Source organism: Epinephelus fuscoguttatus, linkage group LG22 (assembly GCF_011397635.1).
Source record: "Epinephelus fuscoguttatus linkage group LG22, E.fuscoguttatus.final_Chr_v1".
Lineage (NCBI taxonomy): Eukaryota > Metazoa > Chordata > Actinopteri > Perciformes > Serranidae > Epinephelus > Epinephelus fuscoguttatus.
In genome coordinates this window covers 33058894-33073896 of record NC_064773.1, presented here as the reverse complement: position 1 = coordinate 33073896, position 15003 = coordinate 33058894, and the positions used below count along the sequence as shown (strand labels likewise).

At 41.5% G+C, this 15003-nt stretch overlaps 1 protein-coding gene across 2 annotated transcripts in view; it reads left to right on the top strand.

Moving 5' to 3' along the window:
* Positions 1–15003, top strand: part of LOC125882979 (DENN domain-containing protein 5B-like) — a 119998-nt gene that overhangs the window by 70505 nt on the left and 34490 nt on the right. For both annotated transcript variants that reach the window (XM_049567054.1, XM_049567053.1), the window contains 2 exons: positions 7840–8027; positions 13134–13736. In XM_049567054.1, the coding sequence (XP_049423011.1) occupies positions 7840–8027; positions 13134–13736 (791 nt within the window). The remainder of the gene's footprint in view (positions 1–7839; positions 8028–13133; positions 13737–15003) is intronic.

Genomic DNA, 15003 nt, shown 5'->3' with positions numbered 1-15003 from the left:
AGTAGGTCACAGGGTGAGATTAGAAGACAGCTTCAGGACTGGTGGGATATACTGCAGTACTGCGACAAAGCTATTGATATCTGCTCTGGATCTGTGAAAAGTCAGCATCTAAGTAAAAATCATCTGAAACATTCTTTAAGAAGAATTACCTGATTTGAGCAATAAAAGATTGAGTGCAATCCAATTCTGCAATATAATTAAAAAAAATGTTTCCAGTAGTAGCAAAAACTCAGATTGTAAGTCATTTTGGGAAATACACAAAATACTTAAGGTGAATAAGTGTGTTACAGGTTTAAGACATGTGATTCTCATGTACTTTCTTTGTAAGAGCGAGACAATAAGATGCTGCTTTCATGTCTGTGTGTTCAGTACGTAGACTAAAAACTATACAAAACTATAAAGATGGACAACACCTCTCCAACTGTACAAACATGAAGCAGAAATATCCGCTGCAGTCGCTGCAGTATTTAGCTAGTGATGTCATTTGGAGCCATAGTCTGTATAGTAGCACTCTGCAATATCCAGTTCCCACTAAGGCCAAGGAAATAAATCGATACAGCATAGTACCGCGATATTTTGGTTTGGCAATCATCACATTAAACCCCCTGTTGTAGCTAAAATGACTTATTAAAACCAAACTTATCACAAAAACACTTGAACAAACATTAGAGTAACTACCTAAAATGACAGAAACCATCTTGAAGTAAGATTTATTTGACGTTACTTTAAGGTTTTCACTTTGGCTCATTATGACCAAACTGCAACCAACCACCAGGAGGCCATCGATATGTTTTTGCCTCACTTTTGGAAACTGTCATGTCGTCCATCTTTATATACAGTTTATGCTTCAGTACAGAGTTTGAGTCAGGATGTGGTTATCCTATTAGCATAAAGACTGGAAGCAGGGGGAAATGGCTAGCATGGCCTTGTCTTATACGTTCAAAAATACATCACCAGCACCTCAAAAGTTCACTATAGCCAACGTATTGCATCCTGTTTATTCGATCTGTATACCAACTGAAATGTAAAATGCAAATTTTTACATGGAGTTACATACTGAAACTGTTGATTTTGGTGAACAATAGTCAGCAGTGACTGTGCACAGCTTGTTTTGATGATTTTCATCGTACATTCTGTAGACTGCTGTCCTACTGTAGGCTATTGTCCTTTTTACGTTTCCGTAAAAAATGTAATAAAAGTAAATAAACTGCCTGTATCAAGCTGAAAAGGCAGAGGAGCTCTGTACAAAGCAAGGCTAGCAGTTTCCCCGTTTCCAGTCTTTATGCTAAGCTAAGCTAACCACATCCTGACTCTCAATGCACAGACATGAGACTGATATCAATCTTCTCTCCTTGTCTCTTAAAGAAAGTTTCTTGCCCAAAACGCTGACCTATTAATTTAATAACAGGGTGGTTAGCATCAATTCTGAATAGCTAGACAATGCATCAGCAGAGCATCCATCCTAATGTATGGACAGAGGAAAAAAACAACCACAGCAATGAGCATATAGCACCAGAGTGTCAGAATTTAAAAAACAGGGTCAGACATCTCATCTTCAACTTTCAACTTTTATCTCATGAATTAAGACTTCATATCTGCTGCGTTTAGGGCTATTTGAGGCAGAGTCGTATTAAAAATGTTAACAGAAGCGTTCCCTGTGGATGAAGAAAAAGAAAACACGCCTGCTCCTCTCTCATCCCATCGTCCTTTGATAAAAAATGGGTCTCAGTGTTTTATTCATCAATGTCAGCGTCAAAGGCACTTGCTCCTGGAGGGAAACGATTAAAACCAGCCCTCACTCCAGTGAAAAACATCCCTGTTTTGTTCAAGTGTTCATCACTTTTTATCAGGAATCACCGTTGGCATTCAGCCCAGGCTTTGCGTGACACGTCTCTCTGAACGAGCCCTCGTTTTGTTGTCATGAGGGGGAAAAACCCTGCACAAAGCGTCATTTTGCTGGAGTCAGGTGATGGAAGGGTTCAACTCAGGGAAAACATGGAGAATGTTCCCTGGATGTTAATGAGACACCACTCTGCCATATGTTCCCACGCTCCTCCTAATCAATCCACAAGTAATTACACCATGACAGATAGAGGCATCATCAACCCCCCCACCCTACAGTACCTGTGTGCTTCACACACGTATTGGCTGTGACAGGTAGTAATAGGGAGTTAAGGAGAGTCTCTCTTCCAATTATGGGGCACAGTGGGGGCTGGAGGTAGGGCATGCACGAGTGTCATTATATCAGTGAAGTTAATTTACTGTCCTGGTAGGCAGATATGTATGTAAATGCTGATAGAGCTTTCACCCAAATTATATAACACCATTTTTCTAACTGCCACTGGTACACTATTTGAACAGTAGGTGTGGTGTGTTTTTCATGGTTTTGACTGAGCCCATTAGTTCCAATAAAGAGCAATCTTAATGCTACATCACCAGTGAAGGATGGCAGTGCTTGTGTCCTGTATATTTTTGTACAGTAATTGGAAATGGAGACCATGTTGTCCAACCTTATAAACAGTCTATGACCAAGCTTAGCCCTCAATGCTATTGTAGCTGAAAGGGGGGCAAATTCCTGCTGCCAGGTTTTGTAATCTGGTGTAAAGCCTGAAATCAGACAGTGGGGAGACTGTTTTGAAGCATATCCAGGAAATTCAGTGGCAGAGGTAGTGGTCATAGGACTTAAGGTAACGTCAACATTCTGCTAAGATTATACTAAGCTTTCTTGACAGTCACACTGAAGACACACTAAGACAAATACCCCTTGCTTCTAACTGTCACGTGTGCCAGGGCTCTTTTTGATTTCATCTGTTCTGTTTACGGTGTCTAGTTTTCTGTGTGTGTGTGTTTTTCCCAGGTGAGTTGACCATGTCTTTGCACAGAATAAGTAATTTCTTGACTTGATTTGTCATGGGATAAGACACTTCTCTAAGCTTTTTTTATTTTGATTTCTTTCTAGTCTTCCCTCCATATAGTCATTTTCTGACTCTTTTATTATATCACAGTAATATCACATTATGTAGATGAACTAAAGTCTACCATCTCTGCATTTGAAGAACACCTAAAGTCAGCTGTTCACCACAGACAGCTTGCTTCTTCCCTTGTGAGATTGAGCTGCCTGTGTTTATCAGTCCCTGATGCACAGTTGCAGTTTCACAATGACTTGACATGTCCTGTCCTGTTTTTCAGCATCTTTGAGCCCTGTCTCTGCCGGGGCTTTCTGCAGCGCTACAGTTTGCCATATCAGATTTGTTCCTTTTTAAATGATTACGCGCTTGCTCATCTGTCACAGGAGCTTGTATTTGTCATATTGCAAAGGGAGTTTCTTTGGTGAGGCAGCAAATGTTGTCAAAGATGAATCTGCCCTTTTGAGAGGAACACCCATAGCTGTTTCTAACTGGAGCAAAAATGATGAATTAGTTCAACTCAGTTCAGCAAAAGGAGAAAATAAGATCAGTAACTGTTAGATTTTGTCCTCATCTTCTTGTTTTCCCCCGTGAGGCCTTGCTGTGTTGAGCTTTGATGTTTTTCAGTTGAGAAAAAGAAAGAGGGTGAAATTTATGAGGCTATAACAGAGAAGTGTTAATGAAGCCAGTTGAGATGCCGAGGCTAAACTTATCGTAGTGTGACGTGAGTGTGAAAGGAAACAGGTTGGAAAGGATTTGATGTAACATGAAAAAAGAAGTAGTGTGTTTCAGTCAGACTCCTGCGCTGTGTTTCCCACAGAGGGGGGTGTGTGGGAGAAACTACGAACCTGTTCAGACTTGAGAGAAAGCAAATGCAGCCTTGAACACACAATACACACACAGAGAGAGTTTGGATGATTCTGACTGGCATGTCGACTTTCTCTGATGTTGTACTGATGCAATGTTTTGTGGTTCACATGAAATGGAAAGTTGGCTGATGGGAATGTCATTAGTGTTGCAGGTATCTGATCATAAACCAAGGTCATGCACAGAGGGAAATTCTGTGGTGGCACTGGATGAAATTTTGGGGTCATCAAAGTTAATACAGTTCATTCTGAAGGGAAAAATGTCTGAAAAAGAGTTATCAAGACATTTTAGGACTTAAGTGGTGAGAAGAGAGACTGACATCACTAGGGCCTTTACATTAGCATGGCTAAAAACATTGTGTTGGTAGGAATGTTTTCCATTAGTTATCAGTATGCATAATTTGACCACTTAAAATTCCAATATAATCTATTAGGTTTCTTCAAAACCTGTTCACATTTGTTTATTTGTGGCAGCCTGCCACAATATCAGCACGTTAGCACAATTTACATTGGATGTTCAAGCTGGAAATTTCACACGGTTATTCCTCCTCATTGTTCTTTACAAAAGGTACAATCCAAGAATTGAGGGACAGCGTTTTCTCACCTTTAAGCCTGCAGTGGAGGTAGTAACGGCACCAAAGCGACGTCTTTGTAAATGGGACAGCCAACAGAATGGGATCATGTTCGACATGGGTGTGACGCTGTGTCAAGTGTTAATGCGTGTGACCCACTGTGGGAGGTTTAAGAAGCAGCTAGCAGCAGTTTGTAGCTGACACAAAGGAGAAAAAGAGCAGCCAAAAATGTCCACACATTGGGAAAACATTGAGGTCCGTGAGCTCCTTACCCTCTGAGCAAATGATGGGATCAGCTGCCATATAACAGGGATGGTAAATGATTGTTATTGACACGTTTTGTCATTGTAATTGTTTATAAAGCAGTGCCGACACATATGTTATCTGTCACACTAGAGGCTGACGCTGTTGTTTTACATGTAACAGCTCTTTTGATTCCGCAATTCCAGCATGCTGTCTAAAATCACCCACCAGAGTGGCATGTTGTCGCCGTCGTTTGATTCTGTCTGAAATTGCAAAGGCAGCATAAAGAAGGGACTTCATAGTGGCTCTATAGCACCATCTCTGTGTAAATACTAAATCATTTTAGTACTATCAATCAGTTTCTCTCTTAGCTATCGATCTGATCTGATCAGCTCTGATCAGTCTGACCAAAACCAGATGGACTGATTATTTATCCACCCTGCAACTCAAACTCAGGGAGAAAAAACAACTCTGCTTTTTAATTCTTACTCGGGTTACTTGTCATATCTTTACTACTACCTTTTCAGCTACAAAAGCCAGTTTAAACATGGAAATAAATTGCGTCGGTAGAGGTTAAATGTTGTGACTCTAAGGTTACATAAAGGAGAGTGGACAATGATTGTATTCAGGTGGTTAAAGGTGAGATTACACCACCATCCCAACATAAAAGATAAATTACTACTGCAGCTACTAGACATTGCGCACAAAAAGTGAAACAAATGAATGAATGAAACAAAGAGACACACACACACACACACACACACACACACACACACACACACACACACACACACACACACACATACGTTTGTGTCAGGCTCTGCTCGCTGTCACTTTTCAAACACATAAAGGAAAAAGCAAGTGTGCTGATACTGATTTATTAGAGAGTGTGTGTGTGTGTGTGTGTGTGTGTGTGTGTGTGTGTGTGTGTGTGTGTGTGTGTGTAGCCTGCATTTTTAAGCTAATCTTGTCAGTGTGAAGCATGGAGACCTGTCTCAAGTATTCTGCCCACTTTATCAAAATCTTGAGAGCTGTCGTTCAAACAAAGTCAAGACAGCTGTGATTTTATGTGTGATTAAAAGACATGTATAGTGTATACTTACACACACACACACACACACACACTTTGAGAAGTGAACAAGCTGAGCAGCTGCTTCTCGTCCTGGTGAATATAAACCATTGTGCTCTGTGGTTACAGCACTGGAGAGCTTAATGCATTTTCAGTGAAATTGCACAGATTCCATATGTGCACATACAGACAAGAGGACACTGACTGAACCTTACACAATGAAAGGAAATGAGAATGTGGGGGAGGGGTGTATGGTAGAAAGCAACTGATTGGATACATTGGTATAACTCTATCATGTTTTATTCTTATGTTCCCCCTTCCCTTTCCTCGAGGTCGCGCAGGCTTTTCACTCTGGCCATCACAATAACGTGATGAAACTGCTGCTGAGCTCAATACTAAAGCCAGCCTTCAACCACTGGCCTTAATCTGTTTTAGGGAACAGAGGCAATACTCTCTCTCACACGCACACGTGAAAACATGATTGAAAAGAATCCATCAGAATGTAATTCCTCTTCTTTAACCCTAACTCACTCTTAGATTCAATTTGAATCACTTGATTAAAGCCTCTCTTGCACATCAATACTCTAAATTTATATGTATTTTATCAGCCCCTCACTCTTTCCTCCCTGCTCCCTCTACACAGTTCAACAGTCTCTGTGTTGCAGTAAAATCACCCTTACATGTTCATTAAAAACACATCACGGACCTACTTTTATACACAATTCAATAATCAATCACTGCTTTTTTTCTCTTTTTGATTCAAACAGCTTTTTTAGCAAAATGGGTGAGAAAAACTTTAATGGATGAAAAAATAAAACATGGGGGAGAAAAAAATTTATATGAATACTTCCATGTTTTCCTGAGAACCTTTTGCATTCTACCGAGAAATACTATGCATGTATATTATATAGTACGGAGCAGTGAGCTTCTGCTGAGTGAACCGTGATCAAGCCATACTGCCTCTGAGTGAGGCAAAGGTCCTGAAAGATAAATATATGTTTTCTTCCATGTTTTTATGGCTCTGCACTGTTGATAGCCGTGGCCGGAGGCATTTTGTTTTTGGGTTGTACATCCATATGTCCATCCCTAATGTCTCATTCTCATGAAAACGATATCTCAAGAACACTTTGAGGGAATTTAGTCAAATTTGGCACAAATGTTCACTTTGACTGGACTTTGAACTGACTAGATTTTAGTGGTCAAAGGTCAAGGTTACTGTGATCTGGTTTCCATCTTTTTCTCTTAAATGCAATATCTCAAGAAGGCCTTGAGGGAGTTTACTCCAATTTGGCACAAACATCCACTTGGACTAAAGAATGAACTGATTAGAAATTGTCAGTCGGAGGTCAAAGGTCAAGGTCACTGTGACCCCATAAAACAAGTTTTTGGCCATAACTCAAGAATTCATATGCTAATTATTTCAAAACTTCACACAAATTTCTAATAGGATGAAAAAGTGAAGTGATGACATTTTATATCCAAAAGGTCAGAGGTCAACTTCACTGTGATGTCACAGTGCTCTGCAAACACTTTTCAGCATCATAACTCAGGAACAGAAGGGGACACATTTGGTCAGATACTAAATTGGTGACACTACTCTTGGGTGTCCACCTTGAAACTGTGCTGATTGTATAGATCTTCTGTGTTGTCAGGAGGAAGATGTGTGTGAAGCATCCATGTTTTCACAGAAATGAACAGAAATGTGAAAACATAGATGTAACTGCAACTTGACTAGCGGTAATTCTGTTCTATGTTTTCTTTTGAACGGAACCCCCAATGGGATATGGGCAGAAAAAATAAAGAAGGGTGACAAAAAAATGAATGGGTAAGAAGAAAAACAACACTTGTTGCCTGCTGAGAAATATTACTGCAGTACAGAGCCATGAGCTGCTGAATGACCCATGATCAAGCCAAGGTGAAGGTCCTGAATAATAGATAGTAGTTTTCTGACGGACAGCCTCTGAGTGAGGAAAAGGTCCTGAACGATACATATGTATGTTTTCTTGTATGTTCTTTATGTGTACTTTTATGAACATAAAAATATTAATAATAATTTAACATAAATGCAAAATTTGCAAAGCAATTCACTCACTCAGATATCTGAACAGGCTGTATATGCTGTACATAAAATTAAATTATCTTATTCTTATTCTTATATTGTTATTCTCTTCTCTTTTTGTCAGACTACCAGCGGTTGATGACAGTGGCTGAGGGCATCACCACCCTGCTGTTTCCCTTCCAGTGGCAGCATGTCTATGTTCCCATCCTGCCAGCCTCTCTCCTCCACTTCCTGGACGCTCCTGTTCCCTACCTGATGGGCCTGCAGTCCAAAGAGGGCACAGACCGCTCCAAACTGGAGCTTCCTCAGGAGGTACACAGCCTACCTATGTAGTGTTAACCCCAGAGCTTAGTGTAAGCCTCAGGTTAATACAAGTGTGAAATGATGCTGTTAGCCTGGGCTTTCTCTGGGGAATGTGGAAGGTATGTGGACTATACTAGGACTCTGGACTTGGGACTCAGGGTTTAATGACTGGAGTCAAGCTTACATTTAGGCCCGGGGGAGGGCTTGGTGAGCGCATAAACTAAAATGGAAGGTTCCCACAAGTGTAGGAAAACAAGTACTGTCAGTGTGTGCATGCACAAGTTGCAGCAGTTTGCAGTCAGTGCTCATTACTGCTGACAATACATTGTCCAAGGCCAATACCAAACACACACACACACACACACACACACACACACACACACACACAAACAGGCAGACTACAAGGCTCCCTTTTAGACAGACAGGAAATTGCAAGAAACACCTCTCTGTTAAAAACAACTTCCATACACACACACACACACACACACACACGCACACACACAAAATCACCTCACAGCAACGTGAGTATGAGGTGGATTTCAGTCACTGCATTCTTAACGCCCTTTTATTTCGGCCTTTACAATTGTCACACAGTGAGGAGGTGAATGTGCACTGGATTTAACCCAGTATTTAGCCCAACACATTTCATGTGTGTGTGTTCATGTGTAAAAGTGAGATAAGGCCCCAACAAAGCGGAACATCCAGGCTCGCCGGCTTCCGGCTTTGCTTACATCCCCCGACTCCCAGCGCTTGTTAATCCGGCACATTCCGTATGGATGCTAATTATCCCAGCCAACGCAGGAGGCTGCAGCAGGGCACCCACGAGCCCGTCTGTCCCCCTCCTCCCCCGCACAGGCTCCCCCCGCCTGCCTAGACTGGTGAATCTCTCTGTTTGTGAATGATCCTTTGAAGTGGCGGTGACCTAGAAATGAGCTGATGATGAAAGAATGGCTCAAAGCAAAGCAGAGAGGACATGATGAGAGAGAGGAAACTAGGGATGTAATTGGGGAATTAATGCCAGACAAGGTTTGCCTCTCTGAACCCTGCACTTCAATCCAGCTCTTCTACTTTTTACCTCTTGTCAGATGATAACATTAGTTGTTTGTATTGTAGACAAGAATACGTGGCACTATTATCCATCCTTTTTTCTTTTTGAACATATACAATTGTTCCTAGTGGGCTTTAGATCCAAACTAGGGCAGCCTTTTTGGAGACAAAGATTTGTGATATGCAGAGTTTGCTCATGTTCTTTGAGCTTTTTTTTTTTCTTTTCTTTTTTTTTTTTTGTCGTCTCACAAAACATTGAAGAAAAGTCAAAGTATCTGAGCCTAACCAAGCCCCAAACCCAGATTTGAAAACTTTGATGAATATAGTAGTCTTATGAAGAGTGAAGGTTTTAGTGGCAACAAATACTTCTGTGTTCAGATTCCTGACTTGAGTTGAGTTCAGGGGTGACCTGAAAGCAGTGGTTCTCAAAGTTTCTCTGCCATGGCCCCTGTTAGAAGCTGAAAAAAGTTCATGCCCCTCAACCTTAGAGTTTGTATGCCTCTGCACCGGTGATAGCCATAGCCAGAGGCATTATGTTTGCAGGTTGTCCATCTGTCTCATTCTCCTGAATGCAGTTTCCAAAGAACACCTCAAGGGAATTTTGGCACAAATGTCCACTTGGACTTAAGGCCTTTGCACACTGAGTCTGGGTTTTTTTGTTTGTTTGTTTGTTTGTTTTTTCAGATGCATTTTTTTTTTTATCTTGCATCCAAAAAGCGTTACGCACAGAAACCTTGCACACTGATTCTGATGTGTTTTATTGATCTATTTGTTGTGAAAATTCACAATATGTGACAAAATGAAAAGACACATTTTCTACTTTGCCTTTCTCCAATCTCTACCTATCCGGCTGTCACCACTCCCACCCTGTCTTTCATTTGGCACCACAGCTGCATGAAGGGGTGGAGCTGTCCTCCCTTTTTGTCCTCCACATTCTATGTGCAGTCCACATCCTCCTCCTACTCCTCTTCCTCATCATCGTCCTGAATATTACTATTTGAAAGTGAGCTGTCTGAGTCATGAAATTATTCTGTACACCCCGTTCCTCTTTCCTGCCACCCATTTTTCTTCACTGATTCTTGGTCAAACAGCCCTCTTAAGGCTTCTGACGGATGTGAAAAACATAAAAAAAATCAAACCTGATCAGAAAATTTTCATGAGAGACTAAAGTTTTACACTCAGTATGTAAATGTGATTGACACAACATGAAGTCGTATTTATTTAGATGTACAACACTCAACAGTCTCAGTGTGCAAAGGCCTTTTAATGATGAACTGATTAGCTGTTATTGGTCAGAGGGCGAGGTCACTGTGACCTCATCTGTCTCATTATTGTAAACACGATATCTAAAGAAAGCCTTAAGAGAAGTTTTTCAAATTTGGTACAAACTTTAGTTTTGGCTTGAGGATGAACTAATTTGATTTTGGTTATTGAAGGTCAAGGTCAACGTGACCTCGTCTGTCACATTCTTGGAAACATGATTTCTCAAGAACACCTTGAGTGGGGTTGCCCACTAGCTCACTTGGTAGAGCGGGCATCCCATGTACAAAGCCCATGTCCTTGCTGCAGCGGCCACAGGTTCAGTTCTAACCCCAGCTCCTTGCTGCATGTCATCCCCTCTCTCTGTTCCCCCTTCATGTTAAAGGGAAAATGCCCAAAACAATCTTTAAAAAAGAATGCCTTGAGAGAATGTCTTCAGATATGGCAAAAATGTAATCTTTGTCTCAAGGATGAATTCATTAGATTTTGGTTGTTAGTGGTCAAGGTCACCATGACTTTGCATCCATCTCATTCTCGTGAACACAAGGCCTTGAGAAAATTTCCTCAAATTTAGCACAAACATCCACTTGGACTGAGGAATGAACTGAGTCGAATATGATCATCAAAGGTCAAGCTCACTGTGACCTCATAAAACATAACTGCCATAACTCAGGATTTCATACGCTCATTATGACAACATTTCACACAAATGTAGGATAAAATGATGAAGTGACATCATAATGTTCTGCAAAAACATTTTTCTGATTCTGTTTCACTCAATGTCTTTCCCGGGTTATCCATGCAGTGGCTCTGAAGTTCTTCAGTGACATTTAGCAGAATGGTTGCCAAGCAACACACAGACACAGTGGAAAGTGCCAGCTGCTTTACAAATCTGTCATTACACAGAGCCAAAGAAGTTCACTCCAATGGATTATTCACCCTATTAGGACAAAGAAACAGAAAGTTCTCATCACCATGTTGCAGTTAGATTATGTATCTATCGTCAGCAACTTTTACACTCACTTTCCTCAAGCTGTTGTCATTTGCCAGCAATATCATTTTGTAAAACAGTGTAGCCAGGTTACTGAGTAGCCAAGCTACACTGCAACTACACAGCTTGCAATCGACAGCACGGCGAGAGAAAAGTGAGCATTATAGGCTACAAATGAAAATGGGCAAGCTGGCTAAAGTTACATGCATGGTTAACTAACCTTAGATCATTGTTGTAGTTGTCGACTTAGGATGGAGATGAAAGGCTGGTGGATTGGGCAGCAGCAGCGACAGGTGTCCTGACACTTCTCCAATGAAGTGTCAGGACACAATAGGTACTCTGGCCGCTCAAACATAATTCCCTATAGGCTCTATTTAGCCCCTTTCCCAGTGTACAAAAAACCCACTGACACTGGCAACATTATGGCTTTTGTCTTCAGTAGATCTTATTGATTTTTTTTTTTTTTTTTACCTCATGCATTCATTGAATGACAACAAAGCGTACCGCCAACCATTGTCATCCATTGATAAATGATCCAGGCTTGAGTTGTTGCCCTCTTTAGTTTTGTATCTCACATGACAATAGGTGATAATTGGTGCAGTACTACTGAAATTGTAATGTGGTCACAGTTGTGTGTTTGTAGAGTATTTTACAACACATTCAAACACTGCTCAGCCAATCATAATCAAGAACTTGACCATTTTGTTTCATAATATTTATTTTGCGTAAAAAGATGCCAATTGAGGTGGTTCAGGCATCTAATCAGAATGCCTCCTGGGCACCTCCCGTTAGAGGTGTTCGGGCACATCCAACTGGTGGAAGGCTCTGGGCCAGACCCAGTACACGCTGGAGGGATTGTACATTTTGTCTGGCCTGGGAATGCCTTGGGGTCCCTCAGGAGGGCCTGGAAAGCATTGCTGGGGAGAGGGGCATCTGGAATACCCAGCTTTGGATAAGTGGTTGAAAATGGATGGATGGATATATTTTAAAGGCTAATGCCAAGAACAGGAAACACATTGCTAAAAGTAGATCCAAGAAACATGAGCAGTTGGACAGTTAATAAATAAACCTCCAGGTTAGTCAAACTCCCAACATTTGGAAGAGAAAACAACAGTGAACATTAGGATTTTTACCCAGAATATCCATTAGAAACATTCATCCTAGTTTACAGGATGCATTCCTTATCTTCACGCTGTAGTGATGTTCCAGATCTCCCAGCTTGGTTTCATGCTTTGTACTATTGAAATAGAAAATTAATCTGTTGTTATTGCACAGCTGGTTTGTTTTCCACCTGTTCTAACAATAAAACTGTAGCATTGCAATAGCCTACGTTGGGCAGCCCATATCTGGATGTTGGAGATTCCACCAGCACATGAACACACCACACACTGGGGTCTGACCTGGAAATTTCAATCTGGAGGTTTTCCATCACTCCTGTTTAAAATGAGAGTTTATATCTGTGTTTTCTGGCATGCGTATATGAGTGCGTTCCTGTTCCTGTGGTTTTGAGTGGTTTAGAGTATTATCAGGTCTTACTTTAATCCCATGTAAGGGTGTGATGATAACTCCATTTTGTCAGATTTAGGTTGATCTCCCACAGTGTGCTATTATCAATCACACACTGACCCACATTTTCCATACTCAACATCTCCCAGCACCCATCATACCTCCTAAAACCAATCTGTCCTCAACATGCATGCTGATGATACCTGTCCCAGCATTCTGGGCTCACACTGAGCCTGCTTCTTCTTCAGAAACTGTGATGTAGAGTCTATTTCTGAACTATATTGTTGTAATAATATATTTTTCTGTCCCAGGCCAATCTGTGCTTTGTGGACATTGACAACCACTACATCGAGCTTCCAGAGGATTTCCCCCAGTTTCCCAATAAGAGCGAGTTCATCCAGGAGCTCAGCGAGGTGCTGCTTAGCTTTGGCATTTCTGCCAACACAGGGGCCCCACCACGGACCCGCACAACTCCTGGCAGTGCTCCCAGCAGCGCTCCCGGCAGCACCCCCTCCACCCCTGGCAGGGAGCGTAAGACTGTTGCTCTCCGGCAGCTGGAGGATGACGGGCGTAACGGCAACCTTGCAGGGGAGGAGCTGGCTGTGCTGGAGCTGCTGCAGGGAAATGCTACACTGGAAAGACTACAGGCCCTGACCAAGCGCACTGGGGTGACAGTGGCCCGCGTGGATGCCCTGAGGGCTGGAGTCAAAGCTCAGGGAACTGAGGGGCAAGGGAGCCGGACTGCAGCCGAAGAGGAGGAGCTAAGGAACGCCAAGCTGAATGTCCAGCTAAGGGAGGTGTTTGCCAGCCGCTTCACTACCATGTTTGCAGACTACGAAGCCTTTGTCATCCAGAGCGCCCCAGATCTGGAGTCCTGGCTCACCAACAGGGAGCAGATGCACAACTTTGACAAGGTGATGAAATCAAGCACAAACACAGAGTGCAGAAAATTTGGCACAAATGTCGACTTTAACATTTTGGTGGTCAAAGTCACTATGACCTTGTCTGTCTTATTTTGAGAAAACAAAATGTCAAGAACAGTTTGAGTGATCTTTTAAAAAATTTGGCACAAACTCTCACTTGGACTCAACGATGAACTGATTGGATTTTGGTGGTCAGAGGTCAAGGTTATTGTGACCTTGTGTCCGTCTCATTTTGTGAGTGCAATATCTCAAGAAGACCTTGAGGGAGTTTACTCAAATTTGGCACAAACGTCCACATGGGCTCAAGAATGAACTGATTAGAAGAAGGTCATTATCGTTGTGACCTAACAAAATATGTTTTTGACCATAACTCAAGAATTCATTGGTGAGTACACCTGGACTCAACGATAATCTGATTAGAATTTGGTGGTCAAAGGTGAAGGTCACTGTGACTTCACAAAAAATGTGTTTGTCCATAACTCAAGAATTCATGCACTAATTATGACAATATGTCACACAAATGTCTAATAGGATAAAATAATGAAGTGATGACATTTGATATCCAAAAGGTCAAAAGTCAGCTTCATTGTGACATCATAATGTTCTGCAAAATAACTTTTCTTGCCATTATTGAACATCATGTCTCAGGAACAGAAGGAGAGACATTTGGGAAGATAATGAATTGGTGACACTAATCTTGGATGTCCACCTTGAAACTGTGCTGATACAATAGATCTTCTGTGCTTCTAGGGGTGTGAGAAGCATCCATGTTTTCACAGATACAAATGTAAACTGTTAATGCAACTTGACTGGTTCTCAGAGGCATACAGCCACAAGGCTGTAATTGTAGTTTTTTAAGTATGTGTTTGTCTTTTTACTGCAAAGAAAGGCTAACACACACTGTGCCCATGTTGTACAGAGAAAGGAAAGAGAGAACTGGGACATAGTCATCTGAATAATTATTTGAGAGTGAAATTGGATTGTGTGTGTGTAACACTGGAAAACAAATTCAGGTAGAAATGTCACGTGCCTGGGTGATTAATTTCACCCTGCGTTAAGTGCGCTGTGGGGGCTCTAAATGACAGTGTTTGCATACCACATGCAGTACATTCCCTTGTGAATACTGTAAATGCCATCTACTGCATACTTTTGGCAATTGCTTTGCTGTTGTAAATAGATTTATATCTTATAAAGCAGTAATTAAATGTTTGATATTGAAAAAATCCCTTAAATAATGGGAACATACTCAATAGAACTG